The 21,615-nt window shown below is 30.5% G+C and overlaps 1 protein-coding gene across 7 annotated transcripts in view; it reads left to right on the plus strand.

The window, feature by feature from the left end:
* The first annotated feature begins 2,520 nt into the window (after nucleotides 1–2,520).
* The window catches only part of LOC113510996 (G protein-activated inward rectifier potassium channel 3-like), a 28,183-nt gene continuing 9,088 nt past the window's right edge, over nucleotides 2,521–21,615 (plus strand). The window contains exons 1-3 of one of the 7 annotated variants that reach the window (XM_052903562.1): nucleotides 2,521–2,753; nucleotides 10,746–11,151; nucleotides 20,546–21,603. In XM_052903562.1, coding sequence (XP_052759522.1) covers nucleotides 10,865–11,151; nucleotides 20,546–21,603 — 1,345 coding nt within the window. In that variant the 5' untranslated portion in view covers nucleotides 2,521–2,753; nucleotides 10,746–10,864. Of the gene's footprint in view, nucleotides 2,754–10,745; nucleotides 11,152–11,996; nucleotides 12,266–19,969; nucleotides 20,296–20,545; nucleotides 21,604–21,615 lie in introns of those variants that run through there. The other 6 variants (XM_052903559.1, XM_052903564.1, XM_052903561.1 and 3 more) reach the window with 6 other exon arrangements.

The following is a 21,615-nucleotide window of genomic DNA, read 5'->3' on the forward strand; positions in this document are numbered from 1 at the left end:
GGTAAGTACACAATGTTATTATTTAAATTACAGTTAGATATAACAGATAATATAATAGACGCTTTAAGGAAGGTAGCATGTATGAATATAAAGGGCAAAGGATGGGATGATAGACAGGAAAGGAAAAGATGGCTACAAGAGCAAAGGAAGATCTAAAAAGACATGAATGGACTGTGTGAAACATTATATGCCAGAATGGAAGTGAATACGGAAAAGATTGCGGATAGAGAAGAATGGAAGAGCAATACTCGTATATGTACGTATATGCAACAAAACGTAAAAATATAATGAGGTCGAGCAATTACAACAGTAGGTTACTTACAAAACTAAAAGCGGTCTTAATGGCCACCAAAACAAATGTTTGAAATTTTTTACCTAATTTGATTTATGATAGAACCGTTTGACCAACATAACTCGATCTGTGCTGTACAACGATTTCTTATGAATATAAAATGGAAAGTTAGATCAGCATTCAATGGTTGCTATAGGTACAATTGATTGACATACAGTAGGACGACAAATGAGACTTGAAAGTGCCTTCGAACAATGACAGCGGCAACTGCCTCTGGTGTAACGCGGTGCAGAGGCGGATGGATGACGAATTTGTAAATTTTTTCATTATTGACATATAGGTGGTATGTTATGTTAAAAATGAATTGGACTATATACACTATATCGTCACCTCTATGGCAAATTTACGAATCTGTTTTTTCAAATTTGACATTTCTTTAAAAATCCTCATTTTGCGTCATATTACGAGTACTTATAGTAGCTAATTTTCAAATTTCTATCTCTAACAGTTAAAGAAATCGAGTAGCTCGAATCTTATTTTTGTGATGTACCCAAAGTAAAGTTACTTAGCATATTTTTATAGTATTTTCTATAATAAACACTTTAATTTGAAAATTTCAATGTTTATTTTATCAATTTTTCAATCCTAATTTAGTTATTTTACATGCATTATTGCTATAACGTTGTTATTTAAACTGAAGTTTTCTCCAAAACACGTGATTTATGCCTTGGTATATTTACGAAAGTGGCATTTTCGTTAGTTTGCTAGATATTAAAATAAATTATTTTCTTTGGCAACTTATGAAACTGCCACTTTCGTAGATTTGCTGTTGTATAACTCAATACCTAGGAACTCTCATGTATGAAGGTGCAAAGTAACGAAAATGCATTTATTTCTGATACTTGTAATATAATAATAATTAATTAAGCGCATTCAATAAAAAACAGGATTTTAAAACTAAAATGTTAGCATGATCTTTTACAGTAGTCTTCTGGCAAAAGTTATTTTCATTCTAATACTTAAAAACGTTCCCCTGTAAAATGTATTTTTTTCAGTTTCGTAAGTTTACCATAAAGGTAATACACATATACATATACAAGATACAAGAACGTAGTGCAATATAGTTGCAACTACATCTGTCTACATAGTCTGTTATTGTCATCATCTTGATAATGGTTATGATAATGAGCTCTATAAATTTGTAGCTTTGTGTAAATACTTACCTTCCTATGTTTTTATGCTAGACTAGCTGACGCGGTAATAGTTGTTCTGCCATGTAAATAAATTTTTCTAAATAGGGACAAACTAATCACTTGGCGGTATGAAATATACTTGACGAGCTATTCTCATACCTACCAAGCATAAATAAAAAAATAATTAAAATCAGTCGAGCCGTTTCGGAGGAGTTCGACCACAAACACCGTGACACGAGTTTTTGTATATAAAATATTAACCAATAGGCAGGAAGATATGTGTATAATTAATTTATTAGAAGTAATCATTATTTTAAGTGCACATTCACAGAAAATTCTCACAGACTAATCTACATACCTGCCTTTTATAATTAATGTTCCAATATAAACAAAAAACAATACTGGGTATCTAGCTAATATTTACGCCTATACATTAGATGGCGAACTCTTAGTAACCTTTGACATACAATTTAGGTAAAGATACCGCATGTTCGTTTATCATCTCTCACTAGGATGCCATGCCAGTACATATCGATGGCGCGGTAGGATTGCTGTCTATCCCATTTTCAAACAAAATAACCTACATACTTATCTATTCAACGTTATTTCAGCATCGTCTTTCGCATAATCGATAATAATAGATAAGAATAGTAAGAATAGTAGATAAGCACACCTATATTATTTTAAAAGAATGCATCGTAACTTCGACTACTATGGGTTGAAGCTGAAATTTTTCCAAGCACTTTTTCTTCTGTTTACGTGCCGATTTCCTTTCGTATTAAGTAAGAGGTGAATTTATTTTTATGATAAACAAAATTCTTTCTGTATATTATAAGTTATGTTCTATTAAAACCTGCACACCTTAACCAATAAATAAACATGAGGCAGGATGCAAAAATCTTATCTGCAGCAGCTCAAAGCAAACAGACAATTGTTTCCGAACGCGTGGCTAGTTAACAAATAATCGTGGTTCACAATTGGAATAGGTAGCTAGCGACGAGGCGCAAGAGTGGCTCGGCTGACGCTGACGAGTTGACGACCAGTCCACGTTATCCTGGCAAACGAACCACACATGCCAAAGGTATCTACCTACCCTAAAATAATACGCGAAACATCCAAAACATAAACCATTACATATATCATTGTAATAATACTGTTATAAATTAAAATTGTGAGCACAAAAGTGTAGTAGGTACTCTGTTCGTTTGATGTGAGATGAGTATCAGAGAGTTCATTGAAAACAATGCACATGTACGCCGTTGACCGTGGTAAGTATTTCAATTATAAAGGTAATCTTTTTACTAATAAATTTGCGTTGACATTCCACTCGAGAAACAAAAACTTCAATTAAATTTGCCGCGTCAATTTTACACTATCTTATTACAACACTATTGTTATTTGTTCATAATAATACTACATGCTTTGTAATACAATATACATGGTATCTAATATCTTAATATTACATATAAAATTGGAACAATTATATTATAACGCCTTATGTTCTACTTGAAAGCCAGTCGAACTCGCACTCGACACGTTTTCATTTGAATTGTAAATATACAATGCTACACACAATATGTCTATAACTCGTCATGACCAGCTGATTATATTGTACTCACGCATTAAATTGTAATATTCATCTTTATACCTACAAAACCTCCAAGATATTCGATAGGTATGTTCAAGGTGAAGAGTTTATTTGCTTCTTTAGTCAAACAAGCGTTGCCAACATTTGTGCTATGTTACTTACTTTGTCACATAATTATTACTTTCATTTATGTATATACAAATAATTGGTAAAACAGTTATCTACGTAAATGCTAGACTATAAAAGGGGAAGTGTAATATTAGTGTAAACATATAAAAAAAATTTACAAAATTTGGAAATTTTATATACTTAATAGTGTCTCTATCTCTTACTCACTCTTTCTCTCTTTATTGTTGTAATTTTACTTATTCACAAACAATAATTTATTAAATAAACACATTAAAATACATAGATATTATTATATTTCTGTTTAAAGGTTTATCTAGCAAAATTTCTGTCATAAGAATATTTTAATTCTTCCTAACATTTATAAGAAACACTAGTCGTCCGTTGTTACAACTTTTATCACCTAATCTTTATCATCTAATGAAAAGCACAGTTTCTTTGAAGTTCATGGTATCATTAATGTTTATAGGTAACAATCAAATGGACCAATTAGCTCATTGATTATCACACCTAAAGAAGATATAAAATAAACAGTGATTCTTGCAAAGTTGATCGTTACACTCTAAGTAGAGTTTTGGACTTTAGAGAGTTAAGTCAAGAGTAATTAATCTTGAAAATAAACGATTTTGATAAAAGTTTCAGGAATAGGTAGTGTTAAAATGCTAATATTTGCAGTCAAAGTTGTAATTATAATTGAAATAATTAAATTATACAATTACTTAAGCAAATTAAAACGTCGCAGATCATAGTCATCGTATCTATGACAGAGATAATTAGGGTTGTCAGAAAAGAAATTATCCTTTTTATGATATATTTAGAGCTTAACTTTGCAATTGAATAGTTAAAACACATATTACGTATGTTCCGACCTTTATATGAAATTTAATTTAGGTTGAGCATTGATAGAATAATAAGTAAATAAATTTCACAGTTCTCCGTTATATATTATTTTGATATCTACTTTTTTTAAATAATTCCATTATTTAAAAAAAAAAAAAAATTCGTAAAATTTCAATTACAGCAGGCAGGTATTTGCTCTGCATTATTATTCCATCATGGTTTTCTATATTGTAAATATTACAAAACCAAGTAATTATTTGTTTTTTTCTATTAACTGTTACTAGTTACATAAAATATTTCTTAATAATAATAGTTGTTAGACAATCAAATCCTGATGCTCTTCAATCTTCAACAAAAGTAACTCAAAATACAAAGATGCGTATTTTCTAAATTGACCTGACCGAGAATTGAACCTGGGAGCATGGCTAACAAATATAAAAGAAGAAGAGGATTATTAAGTAATTGGTAATTCTAAAAATATTATCTATAAAGTCCACCTCCACGCGGTAAATTCATTACAATGGTTCAATTGACTTCATCTTTACCTGTCATCTCTCATTGGTACTTCGCCATCATAAATCAATAGCGTAAGTTGAGGTACCATTCTATTTTTTTTAATTATATAAATAATAGACTTTTAAAAATGTAATTAAATAATACCTGTCAATAGTTTTGTTGTCAGCCCTACAAATATATAGGTGAAGTGTCAGGCAAGTCGCGAGTTGTACCCACATGACATCCAATTTCGTGTTGACTCATATTGTGGGCAGACCGGCTTGGTGAATATGTCGCAGAGAAATGAAAAATATAAGAGATTTCATGAAATATCTTAGAATATCACGGAATCATAGAAGATGTTGATTATTATAATCTATTCGATATTTCATGCAGAAAAAATTAAAATATGATAATCTTAATCATTTTCAAAATAGGATGGAATAACATGAATTAGAGAACGCGAAGAAATACAATGAGAATTAATAGATAATTACACTGTAAAAAAACAAATTATATGACTTGCCATAACAAAAAACTTTTAATAAAAGTTGCTAATCAATTGCTACAAATAACAATCCTAAAAGTATCTAAGTAGTATGTATAACTTGGTAGCATATATTGTACGAATGAACTCAGTTAATGATATGTCTTCAAGCATATACTTTTTTGATACATACTCAATCACTAATATTGAAATGGTAGTAAAGTATACCCATAAATATTTAATAGCTCATATAATGATATTTGTATAGGTACACTAATAACTATGCAAATTGGAAATAAAACCATTTCTTGAGCTTCAATTACACTATAGTCAAGTCTGTGGCGTATACTAAATACATATTCAAGAACAGAATATGCCTACATTTTTTGTACTTATTTTAAGTTTTTAAATAAAACAATACATTGTGCTTTTATATTTTTGTTGAAACTTATACATACAGAGCTTATCATATTGATTGATTGAGGGACATTATTACGGGCAAGAGATAGTTCTAACAGCAATAAAAATCCAACTTTGAAAATTACCAGATTTTATTATCTTTTTTAAAATACATGATAAATTATATATTATAAATTTAAATGCTAATCCCACCTGTGCTAACGATATATGTTGGCAAGGCACCACTGAAGGACGATAGGTGAAGATGAGTAATGTAGCTTTTAGCAGTCTCACGAATAAGATGAACGTAAAGACAACCGAATTATTAAAATACTGTATAACGATAGTGTTAAATAAAATTAACATATATACTCGTAAGTGACAAAACATGTCATACAAGTGAGTTTGAATTCTTGATTTCCATCCCATCTTTTAACGTTTACATGTTGAACATAGGTATATATAAAGATAAAAAATCATCATCATCATCTTTCTATCCTTATCCCAATCATTTGGGGTCGGCGTAAATATACATATTACAAAATTACAAAAAGATTTGGTTTTTTAGTTTTACGACCGGCCACCTGCCTGACGTCAAGATATATAAAGATAAAAAATAATAAAGATAAATAATATAAGTATGACAACACACAATTATTTAAAAAGTTGATGAATTTTTTTGGCAATATTATAATAATATTACAACTTTCACCTGTATAGTCATTGTTTTCTGTTGTAAATGCGTGATGTTTATGCCAAGTATGCCGTAATGATAGTAATTAAATACAATATGACAATGCCATTATTATCTGGTGATTTGAATTATGTAGCTTTATTAGTCCATACTAGAATCCAAACATTTGCCTATATTAATATTATAAAGAGAAAAGATTTGATTTGTTTATATGTTTGTTTGTAATGAATAAATTCAAAAACTACTCAACCGATTTTAAAAATTCTTTCACCTACAGGAAGCTACATTATCAGCAAATAGGCTATATATTATTTTGAAATAAAATTGTGATTTAAAATTACAATAATATGAATCAAAGATTTAAAATTTGTCTATTAAAACATAATATAAAATACTTATTTATCTGTCTATCTGGGGTGGTCTGCTTATATTGAATAATTTTTATATTCACATATTGATAAGAAATACCTTATTTCTTCGTTGGAAATAATTAATTTAACTCTTTGTAAATTATATATATTAGAAGCGTAAACGTAAATCATCCACTAAAATTTCGGACACAAAATGTTTTTTTGGTCTGCAAGAAAACAGCGACTTTAACAATGACAAAAATAATGTCGAATCAATGTGAAAGTGTGTCTTGTCGATTGCAAAAAAAGATCATCAAAACCAATTACAGACAAAAATTTGCCAATTAAGAACACCTGTTTAACAAAACAGTTTAACTCCTCTAAAAAGGATAAGTACTTAAATATTGGTCAGTTTTTCTGTCTTTATAACTGAACTGTATTCTACCTATATGTATCTATAGTTATTATAAAAATAATAAGTATTGAGATGAAGCCATTAAAATTGAGTTGTATATTTCTAATGTTTTTTTAGATGAAGGCATGTGTATTTAAAGCTCACCTATCACTTCTTGTGAATTAATAATTAAACTTCTATATTAAAAAAAAAAAAACGGTACTAACTAAATTCATATCGCTTTATAATAATAGTAACAGTAATTTTATTTTTAAAACTCACCTGTCAGAGATAACCGAATAAGAATTATTCGGAAATATTATATTAGAAATATCTGCAATTTATTATATAAAAATATTATAGATGTACGTATGTGTTAAATAATAAATTTTAACTGTGTTCCGACTTCATTCGCGTGACTGAATTAAAAGCAGCTTATGTGCTTCTCTATACTATAAATACCAAATGAATTATATATGTCGTGATGATCATTTGAGCCATTAATGCACCAACGATAATAAGGTCATACTTTCTAATTTAAAATGTTAGTAAGGATTTACAAATAATTATATTAAAGTACCTGCGACTTCATTTATTGGATTGAGATATGTTGATTAACTTAAATAATTAGTAGTCTTCTCCATCTCAACTATATATACCAAATTTCATCACGATTAGTTGAATTGTTAAAGCATTGAGTAACAAAAGAACTGACTTTATTTAAGTAATTGTTTGTATCTATCTATAATAAGTTTACTACTGTAATCTTTGTAGGAAACAATAAAGAGTATCTATCTATCTATCTATTACTTCTACATTTATAATATCAGTAAAAATGATTCTACTAACCCCAGGTGCATAACCTTAAGTATAATTCTTTTCACATTGACACCTTGAAGTAACAGGTAAGTACTGCGGTATGAATGTCACTACGATCATAAATATAACATAAATTGCATAGAATAATATTCTAAGCGATTATGTTGCATGTGATCATGTATTAAGCACATAATACACTAAGAAATAATAATAACTTTCATTTTAAAAAAGTAAGATACTTATTTTTTTTTATTAAACATTTTTTCATTAGTTTTGTTAATATAAAATACTGGCGATTCGGCTCGTCTTCGCACAGGCAGATAGAATTTTCGAACATAATAATGTGGCCTTATGTTATTCGCTGATAACGTAGCTTTTTATAGGTGAAAGAATTTTTAAAGTTGGTTTAGTAGTTTTTAAGTTTATCCATTACGAATAAATAAATGACCAAATCTATCCTCTATATAATATTACCCCTTTATTCATGAAAACTAATACGTTCTACGAATCTATATTAACAATTAGTGTTTTGTCACCGTTTATAAAATTGAGAAATTAGCGAAAACAAAAAGACAAAACATTTCAATAGCTAAAATAGGTTTATGAGACGTTTGACGTTTTTATGAATAAGAACGCTCGTGTAAAACTTATAAGAATTGGTATATCGTTTTTTTTGGCAACACCATATTTTATATTAAATTTTTATTTTTTAAATGTTCTTAAATTCTTATAGTTTGATTTTGAACAATAGGGTTCTGTTGTTTAATAATCTAAGAATAACAAATATAAGCTTATTTGGACCTAAGCTTAGAAGCTATTTCATGCTAAATAATGCCCGTTGTCTATAAACATGAATGAACTAAACATTACAAAATTTATTGTAACGCACATCACAATAGTGTCTAGACGCAGAGTCTAACTTTTGTATTTCAAAATATTTATTACATGAAATATAATTAATAAATAATAATGCATTTATAACTAGACTAATTACGAAAATTTATTTTAAGATAAGAAAGAAAATTTAAGTCCAATCACACTGTTAAATGTATATCGCCCTTTACATTGAGTAGGCCAGTAGCTAGAAACTGATTAATTACTGGACAGTTAGTAATTGAGATCGGCCTTCGCAAATGGTCAAGTATACAGGTGCCAGGTATATGAGTTTCGCAAAATAGAAATAAACACATTCTGAAAAAAAATATACACTAATTTATAAATAGTAGATAGAACTATATTATATTTGTTGCTAGTTACAATTTGTCAAAACCTTATTGTTTTCTTTGCATATCTAATTTTGCACGTTTATCAACATAAATTCATATGCATGACGTACGATATCTCAAGAAAATGTAGTACAAATCCCAAGTTTTAAATAATTGACGATAATATAAATAAAAGTAGGTACAATTCGCAGTAATAATTTGGACAATATTATAGGACTCGTATATTCTGTGTGTAAAGTTGTAATTGTCTAGATCACAAATAGTGGTACAAACTAAGTGTCCTACTAAAACACCAAAGTTAAAATAAAATTTTAAAATTATATCCCAATAAATATTCATACAATGTACATAAATTGCTATTTAATCGTAAATAAATGTTTAAATTATTAATGGAATTTATTTATTATAATAATTGACAATATAATCATGCAAATCTCTGTGCATGGCTTCTGCATATGTTAAGGAAGACTAGCGCAATTGCAACTCCTTACTTTGTTTAGAGATCTAAGTGGACTGCGCTACCTAATTGTGAAGGAAGGACGACACATAAAATGATATGATCGCGGAATTGGATTATTTTATGAGGTTTTCCGCAATACAGATAATCCCGTGGGAGGATATGAAGACATCCGACAAACGTCGGGCGTTAACAGCATGAAGTATTGAGATAGACCACATCCTAATGAGAGCAAGGACGTGACATAACTGACACGAGCCGAGTGAGAGTGACCCAGTGTCATAGTTTTCGACAAATTTATATAAAACTTCTGGAATAAAAATATAGAATCTGAAACTTCAAAGATAATAATAGATTAATGTATCCATTGGACACCAGATGTCGCAACTATTATATCGCATTATGTTTTACGTCTATTACCCTACAGATTCAATAACATATCTGTATATTTTGTTAGGTACAAATATTCCTAAATTTTATTGGAAATATAATGTAAAAAATTCGATATTTCGTATTTACATTCGACTGCTTTTTGGTTTTAATAATCATTCATAGATGGCGTTGCTTATTTATAATTATCATTATCATTATTATTTACAATTATCGTTTAACATCAAATGCGTTTTTTTCTTCCGGTAAGTTTTTTTATAATAAGAAAATCATTTAAATAGAAAAATTTGTACTTAAACAGTATTTATTATCGTATTATTATTACGAATTTAAAAGTAGGTATATTTGGATATTTATCACACAAACGCCTGAACGGTAATGTATAAAATAAAACATGAGTGCACCATGTACTAAATTAAAGCAAGATTTTATGGTGATTCACGGATAAAAGAGTTCGAAAGTAAAGCCGCGGGATAGGGTTAGTTATTTATTATATTAAAATTTACAAAGCCATATTGTTTTTCAAAAGGGAATGGCAGTAAAAATAAGCCAAATATTTTTGTCAATTATACTACAGACTAATTAAATTGTTACTGTGAATTACTTACTTAAATAAGGTAATCACATAATGAAAAAATATTAATTAAATAAATTCGTATATAAAAGTGCGAGTGCGTGTGCGAGAAAATAATTCTTAAATCAACTAAGTATCTCAATGCTGATTTAAATAATAAGTCGATAAGTAAGCAGGCTTTAAATTACTTCAACCAGATTTTTTGGTACAGACTTTAAGATATAAGTTTAGATGATTGATTTATTATGAAATTACTTAATATACCTATATTAATTATGACGATTTTGTATCCAAAGGAAGTTTCTAAGAAGAAATCTTAATTAAACTTGTTCTTAGAGACCCCAGGACAAAATCAGTTTATGCAGATATGTAGAAATACAATGTAGCAGAAAAAGACTAAAAAACATATCTCCTCTTTCAGATACTGCTCAATTCATAAATAGACATCACCGTAAGAATCTTTCTGATGCGTCTCTCCACGAATACAACAGCTGAAATGACGTTAATATTAAGAAAATTCTTGTGACAATTAGCGACAAAATGGCTGAACCATCATATGAAATGCAAGTGAAAGAGGATGAACAAAAAAATGGGAAGAAGCCAACCCTTGCCGCTGGGAAAATTTTCTATAAACCAGGTGTCACTGAAGAAGAAACTGATGAGACTAGCGTGTTTGAGAGCTCTGTTGTCGAATCACCAATGCTTGGGTACGGAGGTAGTAACTTTTTAAGACCACAGATTCAGCCTTCAAGCAGTTTACACAGAATACCAACGTACAGCAGCTCAATTGGCCAAAGCACGGTATACCGTCAGGAAACTCTTTGCAGGTATGTGTTTGCAATTATAATACCAGTTTATTACTAATAAAGGGGTTGAAACTCATCCTATAACACTAAGTATTGACTCAATATGATATATTAGAAACTTATACGAATACAATGATTTATTTGCTACATGTATTTTGATGGTATGACATTGATTGACTGTTAAATGTATCGAATTTGGCTAAGAAATATATAGAATAGAGTTGCTATTACGTCTTATTACGTCGTATTATGCTTTTATCTAACTTTTTAATTTGCTAATATGTCCTCACGTCATTTAAATGTTTCTTTTCTATTTGAGGTTTATGTTTAGATTAACAATTTGTAAAATATATCTATATGTTAGGCAACTTAGAATGGCAAACAAGCTGACGGCCCATCAGATGGAAAGTGGTAACCGTTGCCTATAGACATGAACAGTATCATGGACATAACATAGTATACTGTTTTGTCTATGATACTCCCCGTGCGTTGCCATTCCTGAGGATTAAGGTGTTATGCCTCTGTACCGTGATATATCTCGTAAACACAATTATATATATATATATATATATATATATATATATATATATATATATATATATATATATATATATATATATATATATATATATATATATATATATGTTCATGATGTTATTTGTCGATGGATGAAGTAGAATAACTGTGAATTTGAAGTAGACATATGCTGCAAAAGTTTTAATATGAATAGTAAAATTAAAATAAACAATGCACGTTTGTAAGCCTATATACTATATTGCTGGTAGGTAAATAACAAATTACAATCCTTGAAGGAACCAATATCTAATCAGTGAAGATAAACTTATCGATATAGTTTTCTAAAAACATTCGCACATACATGTCAAAGTAGGCTACAAATACGACTGCTTAACTAATTTAATTGCGATTAAATATATATGTTGTGCTATTAATAATTAAATATTTTATTTCCGAATATTTTTTATTGTGCTGTATGAGGTGATAATAAATAGTGAAAATTTGCAAAAAGTGTCATGTGAAATGCGGCGTAGACGCAAATAGTGTGTCGATAACAGAGACTATCGTTGTTGACCAAGTTCGCCCTACTTTTGTGTAAATTAATCAACTGAGTGACAAGGTATGTTTGGTCATTTAATGCGAAACAATAGTGTGTTTAATATCTCTGTATACTTTATTATCTACATATAGTTACACTAACGGAAACAAATGATCGTTATAATCTTCTAGATCCTTTATCAGATCTAACTTTTTTCTGTGATATATAATTTAATGATAGTTTTCCTAAATACAATTGCAATCTATATAGCAAATTCTTTACAAAATAAGCTATAATTAAATTATTGTTATAATAATTTAATCTGTTAATCATATCTAATATATTGACAGATGTCTTAAAATACAATTAAGAGAGTATCAATTTTAATGTTAAACACTAGATAAGGAATGATCAAAATGATAATAATAATGATGATGAAATTTTATAATAATTGTAAATAATGTAACATCTAATACTTGTAATGAGGGAAAACATTTCTTGACTTTATACTGAATTAGATAACATCTTACTAACTTGAAAGCAAATTCATATTAATCTTGACTATACTGTTTAAAAGAAAATTGGCTCAATATATGTAATAATTTCAATGTAGTTTAAACCTTAATTAGAAATAATAAGGAGCAGTTTTGTTTGTTACCAAAAAGTTGGTACCAAAAAATATAAACTAAATTTAAAGAAATTAAAATCAAATCAATGTAAGTGAGACGATTTTTTCAAAGCCGGTTTTGACATTGTGATCTAATATCTGTTACCTAGTATTTATTTATCAAAGCAGTAGAAGTGATACCTAATTATGAAAGTATAATTTATGAATGTAGGAATGATGCATTTAGGTAAAATTATAAATTTAAATAATGGAGTTAAAATAGCAAATACCCCTAATAATATCGTAAATGTGTAACTCACTTTGAGTTTGTTTGTTTGTTACCTCATATAGACTTGATGGCTTAACCAAACACTATGGCATTTAGTATACACGTACTACATGGGTTGGAGAAAGATATATGCTACTTTTTATCCTAATCAATGAATATATCCCGGTCATGCCGGACGAAAGCGCGGGTAAAAGCTAGTCTATAATAAAACTTTAGCAATTTATTTGAATAACACTGAGTACAAAACTAAACATTGTAGAATTTAATATCTATATCGTCATCAATCTATCTAATAAAATTTTATGACCTACCTTTCAAGGGAATATTCTATCAAAGATTCTAAACATTTTTTCCATAAGATTTAGTTGACAGCTGGGTACGGCGTGTTAGTAGATATGGAAAGCTATCTTATTACCATCTCATTATCAAGGGTGCATATACTCGTATTAAAAACCTTTTGTTTGCGATTAATAACTACGTGTACAACATTGTATACAGATATAAAATTTTATCAGATATGACAAAATCCGTCTTGTAATTTTTGTGTGATGTGAGTACATAGTGTACATCGTGCATAGTCTTTCAGAATTAAACATTTTAAATTCGACAACTGTAACAGTAATAATAATAAAAAATATTGTCCAGAAACGATATCTTTACCGTTTTATTCTATGTATGGTACATATTAATATAGGACTATAGAAATTTATAAGTGGGTGGGTAAAATACAGCAATATCTATATAGGGTAGATACAATATCTAGGTACTCGTATATATTAACACAATAATGGATCTATTAATTACTATTTATCCGGTTCTTTATTATTATTTGTATAATACATCTCCCACGAACACTCAGATTATGGAATGAACTCCCTGCTGGGGTTCTTCAAAAGGGGGTAAAGAAGTTTCTTCAGGGTCGGTAACGCGCGCGTTATACCTCTGGTATTGCAAGTGTTCATAGGCAGTAACCGCTTACCATCAGGTGGGCCGTCGGCTTGTTTGCCACTTCAGTGGTATGATATGGTAGTGGTAAAAAAAATGTTACATATAATATCTAAATAAAGAACCTGATTGAAATGAATATAGATAGTTGACTAGTATGGTTGATGTTGAAATGAGTAAAGAACTTTTTTCCGCCATCTTTGTGCAAAGGAACCCAATATATAGACATCATTGCAGTACCAATATTACCCGTGCCTAACAGACTTTAAACTTGTCTCTACATGTAGGCTTATATTTCAATTTAAAACCATATCTATTTAAGGCCACTCTCCCTCATGTGCCCACGTCAAGGTTTACTAAACAATCGTGTAAACACAACGAAGCCATGGGATCATCTTAATCTACCAAAATCCAGCGAAATCTGCAAACACGGATATCTATCCACATAATCTTGATTAATCACTTCACAACCTTTCCATCGACTATATTTTATTACCCACCAAGACGTATTGCGTCTGACTATTTGAACCACGGATATAGATATCAGTAGATGTACATTGCATGTCAATTTTTGGCTATAAAGTAGGCTCAAAAGAACCTGTTTTGTTGTTAGAAGGGACACTACATAAAATTTATATCGAAAAATGAATAGATAATTGATAAAAAGACATTTTAAAAGGTTTTGGTGTTGAAGGGTGTATTATTTAAATGTTTTATGTACTATTAATAAGTGGCTTTTGTAGAATCAGGGCTAGTAGTATCCGTAACTTTAATTGTGGCATGTTGGTTTATAAATTGAGGGTAATAATTATTAACTATGGATATATATATCCATAGTTTGGAAGTTGAAAACTTTTTAAAAATTATGTATAAATTGCGATTGCAAATGTAATAACAAAAATGTTCTAATTCTGTGTATTGAGGAATAACATCTTATTCCGAACAAATGTCATTTAGGGTTACCATAACGACGGCCATATTGTAATCTTTGATGTCCATGCGTGTTTGTAGGTGACTGTTACAATTACCACTTATTACTAGAGTTATTTTTTTCCAATAGTGATTAGAACAGTATGCAATTGTTTTTAATAAATTTTATTAAAACTAATTATATTACGTACGAAACGAAATTCTCAATATGCAAAATCGATTCGCATTTGATGATTTTTTTGATTGATTGGTTTTCATTTTGAAACATGATTAGGAATTGTTTATATTTGATATTCGTAAAGTCAATTTGTTGCTTGTATCTAAAGTGTCACTAAATTCGTCCGGATACAAGGAGTCAAGTAGGCAGTAATACCACTCGACACGCGCTGTGCAAGATGATTGTCTGATTGCTTCCATCTCTGCTAACCGCAGTAGCAATTTGTACACTCATATTTTTATTAGTGACAAGAGTACAGTAATGGAACGATAACCCTATTAAATTGATATAGATATGGATTTAAGACTGATATCTATCGGTTATATTTTTATAACAATCTGTTAATGTTCCACCACTAGGCACTCCTATTATATGATATTAGGTTATCTCGTCCAACTATTATCATGCTAGTCAGGCATTTTTGTAAAGGTTAGGTTTATTAGAACATCACAGGAAAGTAAATTAGTAATATATAATTGAATGAAAACTTTATTGTTCCCTTCGAAAAAATATACAGAACACAAAGATTAACAATATGTACTCAAACAAAATAAAAAATTAATTACTTAAACTTAATATATTATAATGGATGTGTAGTTCAGAGTTTCTTTGCGTGATAGAATTGGAAACGAGAATATCCGCGAAAAAACCAAAGTAACCGATATAACCTGAAGGATAAACATGCTGAAGTGGTAATAGGCTGGTTACATAGTTCGAAGAACCGATTTCGAGGTTCTTGAGTGGCGACCTCATATGGGCAAAAGCAATATAGGATGACCCCTTACTAGATGGAGTAACGTACTCAAATGCACTGCAGGGAGTTAGATAATGCAGGTGGCTCGGGAAGATTCCTTATAGCAATGTATGGGGGAGGCCTATGTCCAGCAGAGGATAGATAGAAGCTTAGATGAATATATTATAATATATCATATTGTAATCTTTCTCTATTACTACTAACAGCCTAGACTAGTATATTATTAAGAAGATATAAACTGTTTTTTTTTTTCTAAGTTTCTGTTTGTTCTAAGCCTAATTTATAGTTTAAAATTATATGAAGATTAATCACTGCAATTCTATAATAAGAATCGTAGGTGTCCTTAATTTATGATGATACGGGAATATATGTTCACACTGACTTAATGACGACGATATTTATTTATTTATTCAATAAAGACATTTAGTTACGGAATTCTATACTACGTACAGGTAACTAATTTGTCATGACAGCTTAAGAATCAGTGGAATATAATATGTCTACATGTGGTGTCCTACAAACACCTGAAATCTACGTAAAATCAACAAGTGTCGCCGTAGAAGTGCTTATTTTAATATCACGACTTATTTATGTCACTTTATTTACAATATGACAATAATATGTCGTGCTTAAAGATGTTTAAATAAAGGTGTAAATTGATTTTAAGTAAACACCATATAATTAATAAAAAAATGATATTTTGTTAAAAAGTATCTTAGATATAAAGATATTTTGTCTATAGTTGATGGTATTAGGTTCTCCAGATGTTCAGTTTCAGCGTGTTCGGTAAAATGTGGACTAGTTGAGTGTTATATTATTTAAAACATCATCAGATCGACAAATATCTGTCCATAGAATTGATCATCAGATGGACGAAAATCGAGTAATACTTACTTTAAATTTACGTAACTTTTAAGTAGAAATTGTTAATAAATAATTTATTTATATTCCTGATATAGGATCATTTACCTTATCTTTTTATACAACCATTGTAAGTATAATAGTAAGTAATAGTAACAACTAATCTTATATATAATATATATAAGATTAACTACAATATTGCAACAACTTAAAACCAATAGTACTTCTATGAAAAGTAGTTTTTTATATGGTGGTAATACCAGTAAGCTTCAGCTTTATAATAAATTTTGTAATATTGAAAACCTTTTCTCAAACACAAACTTAGTGACGGATAATATTTCTATATAATAATTTAGAGTCCTAAATTTGCCATATTTATCGATTAATACATTAACTAATTTAATGTTCTGTATCTCAAAAACAAAAGAGTTTAATGAAAACGTATGTGAGTTCATCAAAAGAATCATTCATCCTCTCGAATGTAATGAAAATTATTAATATCAAATAACTATAAAGTTAGCAAAATACTTTGTAACATACATTTAAAAATACAAGCCAATAGAGCATCTTTTCTGTTTAAAGTTGCTTGAAAATAGCCAATATATGTAGGTACTCAATTTATTCTAAACAGCTCATTTCATCATAATCTTACCCCGCCCACTGTGGACAATATAATAAGCACATACACACCTCTGAAACTTGTTGATTGACCTTCAATCGGCAATATTCGAGAGCAACAAATTAGAACAGAAAAATGAAGCACATTAGCAGCCCAATTTGCACTGTCAAATTAGCTATTTTAATGAAAATACCGGGGTGGCTTCCATCTCGATGTATGAAATAGGATGTTTTAACCATAACACTGCTCACATTGAAAGATAATAAAATTTGCTAAATTTTAATAAATGAAATAGCTGTGTGGTCCCGGCATAGAATGGACTACCCTTGCCTTTCCTATGGGTGTTGTAAATAGCGACTAAGGGAATTTATTGGCCGAGAGAAGGGTAGTAGCGTCTTTCTTAAAACATCACCAAATCTTAACTGCAGTTGCTAACCCGTCTGTCAAGCGTGGCAACTAATGGCAAAACCTTATAAGGTGTAGGCCTATGTTCAGCAATGACTGACATCAGATTTTTATTTGTCATACCGCGAGTTTTCTTATGAAATAACTTTTTTCAAATTGCCACAGAATTATGGCATATTAAATTGTATCTATTTTAGGACTTGTTGTACTTTGCAGATTATTGCTGTTAAACTATCATAAATTCCAGGAAACACTGTTCTTTTTTGTGTATGTTTTTTACCTCAGTACATAAGTTTTCCGTCAATATAATAATTTAGATCGGCTGAAATATATATAAGTGCAGGTGTTACAGTGCCAGCATAATTTTCTAATTGAAATTAAGCCTTTATATTCTCTATTAAAAATAAAACAGAAATATAAACGTTTACAGACGACTTATAACAAATTCAATAGACTTTCTCTATTAAAAATACATTATATATTAAATAAATAAATAAATAATGTGTCGACTTTCATAATCATCATTTCAGCCGTTAACCGTCCACGTTTAACGTTGCCACGATTAGCAGGCGGATTAGCAACCGCAGTTAGACTTTGGTAACGTTTTAAGAGGGGTTTTAAAACCAGACTGCAGCCATTAAGCAACTCTGCAAAGTAATTTGAAAAAAGATTTCAAAAAATCTATAATTTCAAAAAATATTTTCAAATAAACTTTGTTTTTATTTGTATGCATATTGGGCCTGATATTCGGAAATGAATTCTATACATATGTTGTATGTGTTTATGTATTGGTCTCATATCATTGGTTTTATCATTTATATTTATAGTAGATTGGCAAAAATTATCTACTATAAATGTAAAAATATTAGATGTTGTAAGGGAAAAATTAGCATACAAAGTGCATGTTCTGAGTTCATAATACTAATATATTTTAAAGTAATAACCAAATAGACTTTATACATGATTTGAATATTAATTTATTTGTTACTTTATTGCACCTTTATTACAGAATAATTAACCTTAATACCTCTTAAGGATACAAGAAGCAGATTATGATTATAACAGTTACAGTAGCAACTGCAGTGTAATTATAAAAAAAAAAAAATGTTCTGCTACCATTACAATAAATGCGAAAGTTTGCGAGGTTATATGAATGGATATTTGACAAAAAATGCAAAAAACATGAATAATAAATTATATCCTAATTTAGGATTATCACGACGATGATGTTATGCTGTAATTAACGTAATATGCAGCTGGGCGTTGGTGATGGTAAGGGGGACGTGCCCATCCCTCGCCCATTAAGTTCGCTTCTTACGACACTCATGGGAAAGGATGTGGTGGCCCATTGTATGCACACACTGAAAGTTAGCTCATAAGATTCTTTACATACCTATTCACTCGAACGAAGATACGGGATACTGCTAGCTCATAATAATTTTAAATAATAACAAATAGTCGACCGCTATGACAAAGAACTATAAATTCTTGACAAATGTTAATAAATTATTTGGTTTATTAAGTGTATGGTAATTAACGTAATATGACGGTGTACTCTATTTTGTATTTGTTGTACATTAGGAATAATCCTAACATACTAATGTACTATTGTTGATCATTAAATAATGTCATATATTATTTTATTGTCCATTCATATGTATATTAATAATTTGTTATAAGAAAAATACATATTGGTTTTCAATATTTCAAGACACTAATATAAAATTTTAGGTGTTTATAGAAAATTTCATCATCACTGTGATCTATAAAAGTCCAAATTACTTGCGAATATTTTTCCTGTTTTGATATTTTCTAATTATTCTATAATAATATATGTATATATTTATAACATAATTAAATATATGAATATGTTAATTTATGCAAATTTATATTTAATCTCTATAGATGATAGGTAAATTGACAGAAAACACATAATAGATAAACAACCAGGTCTCTTAATGTTAAGGCAAAGAGAACCGGGTACAAAAGGGGTTTAATCATACATAAAAACTAACTACACATAATCTAATGTGTATTTTAATTCAGAGCAAAACACCCTGTATGCTCATAAACGTCATATACTAACTGAAATTCATTTTCCGTAGTGAGTTGATAATTTTCGTTATAGAATCTAGCGATACAATTATACAATGTTTAGCATGTCTTCGGAGCGGCGGGCGCGAGAGTGCCAGTCGTGATCTTGTCATTATCTCGCTCGGTGCTTCAGGAGTGTCGCGGGCATCGGAGGATGCTGTCGCAGACGGTCGGACGCGAGTGAGCTGCGCGCACGACACCACGCACCATGCACGCCGACCCAGAATCGCCACCCTCCCGCGAGGAGGCCCAGCTCCTACCCGATGAATGGCTAAAAGTCAAAACTGTAGCCACCAACGGGAACCTTTCCCCTGGCGTTTACTACCCCACAGTCACCAAGAGGTTCGTCGACGACAAGCACCCTGTGCCGTCTCCGACCGAACTCCTACCGTAATGTTTCGCTTTTGTCCGTCCGCTCGCATCCTATGTTTATTTGTTACATGTTATAAGGATTATTTACATATTAAATAGTAAACCTATTATTTGTTTAACTGTTCTACATTATCGGTATTAACATTAACGAAGGTCAGTGGCGTCGCCAGCGATGCAAGTGCGAACTACATATTTATATTTACAGGACTATTCTATAAAAGTGTCTAGGTTAAATTATTTTTATAATTATATTTTTGTTTGTTTACAGAAACCGATTACACAGACATGGAATCACGAGAAGAACAAGACGGCGGGCTATTCTTAAAAATGGAGAATGTAATATACTTAAATCACGGATTTCTCAGCGCCGGTTGAGATTTCTCCAGGATATGTTTACTACACTTGTCGACGCACAGTGGCGATGGACTCTACTTGTATTTACACTCTCCTTTATCTTATCCTGGTTAGGATTTGCACTTATATGGTGGTTAATAGCATTCACACATGGCGATCTGGAAACTGATCATTTACCGCCTATGCAAGAGTCTTCAAATTGGAATCCTTGTGTATTAAACATTTACGATTTTACTTCGTGTTTCCTCTTCAGTATTGAGACGCAACACACAATTGGTTATGGTGCACGAACAACTACGGAAGAGTGTCCAGAAGCAATTTTCATTATGTGTCTACAAAGTATAGTGGGTGTCATGATTCAAGCTTTCATGGTGGGTATAGTTTTCGCGAAGATGACAAGGCCTAAACACAGAACACAGACCCTGCTGTTTTCAAAACACGCAGTAATATGCCAGAGGGACGGCGAGCTCTGCCTAATGTTCCGAGTGGGTGACTTGAGGAAATCTCATATCATAGGAGCCAGTGTGAGAGCTCAGCTAATCCGGTCTAGAACAACGAAGGAAGGAGAAACTCTATCTCATTATCAAACTGAACTGCAACTAAACGCAGATGGGTGCGATGGCAACTTGTTTTTCATTTGGCCTATTACGATGGTGCACAGAATAAACGCTGAAAGTCCTTTCTATGGTGTATCTGCCGCAGACGTCTTACAGGAGAAGTTTGAGATAGTCGTTATATTAGAGGGTACTATAGAATCTACGGGGCAAACTACACAAGCGAGGTCTAGTTATACGTCTAGTGAAATAATGTGGGGACATAGGTTTGTGCCGCTAGTGACATACAACCGTGAACGTCAAGGATACGAAGTGGATTACTCTAAATTTGAAGAGACGACGCAGGTGGACACTCCGTTGTGTTCAGCCAAGGAGCTGGATGACTTTTACGGCAGCCAGGCTGATCGTAGATCGATTGGTGAGTTCCTAT

Source organism: Galleria mellonella, unplaced genomic scaffold (assembly GCF_026898425.1).
Source record: "Galleria mellonella isolate WM207_F2 unplaced genomic scaffold, CSIRO_AGI_GalMel_v1 utg139, whole genome shotgun sequence".
NCBI classification, from domain to species: domain Eukaryota; kingdom Metazoa; phylum Arthropoda; class Insecta; order Lepidoptera; family Pyralidae; genus Galleria; species Galleria mellonella.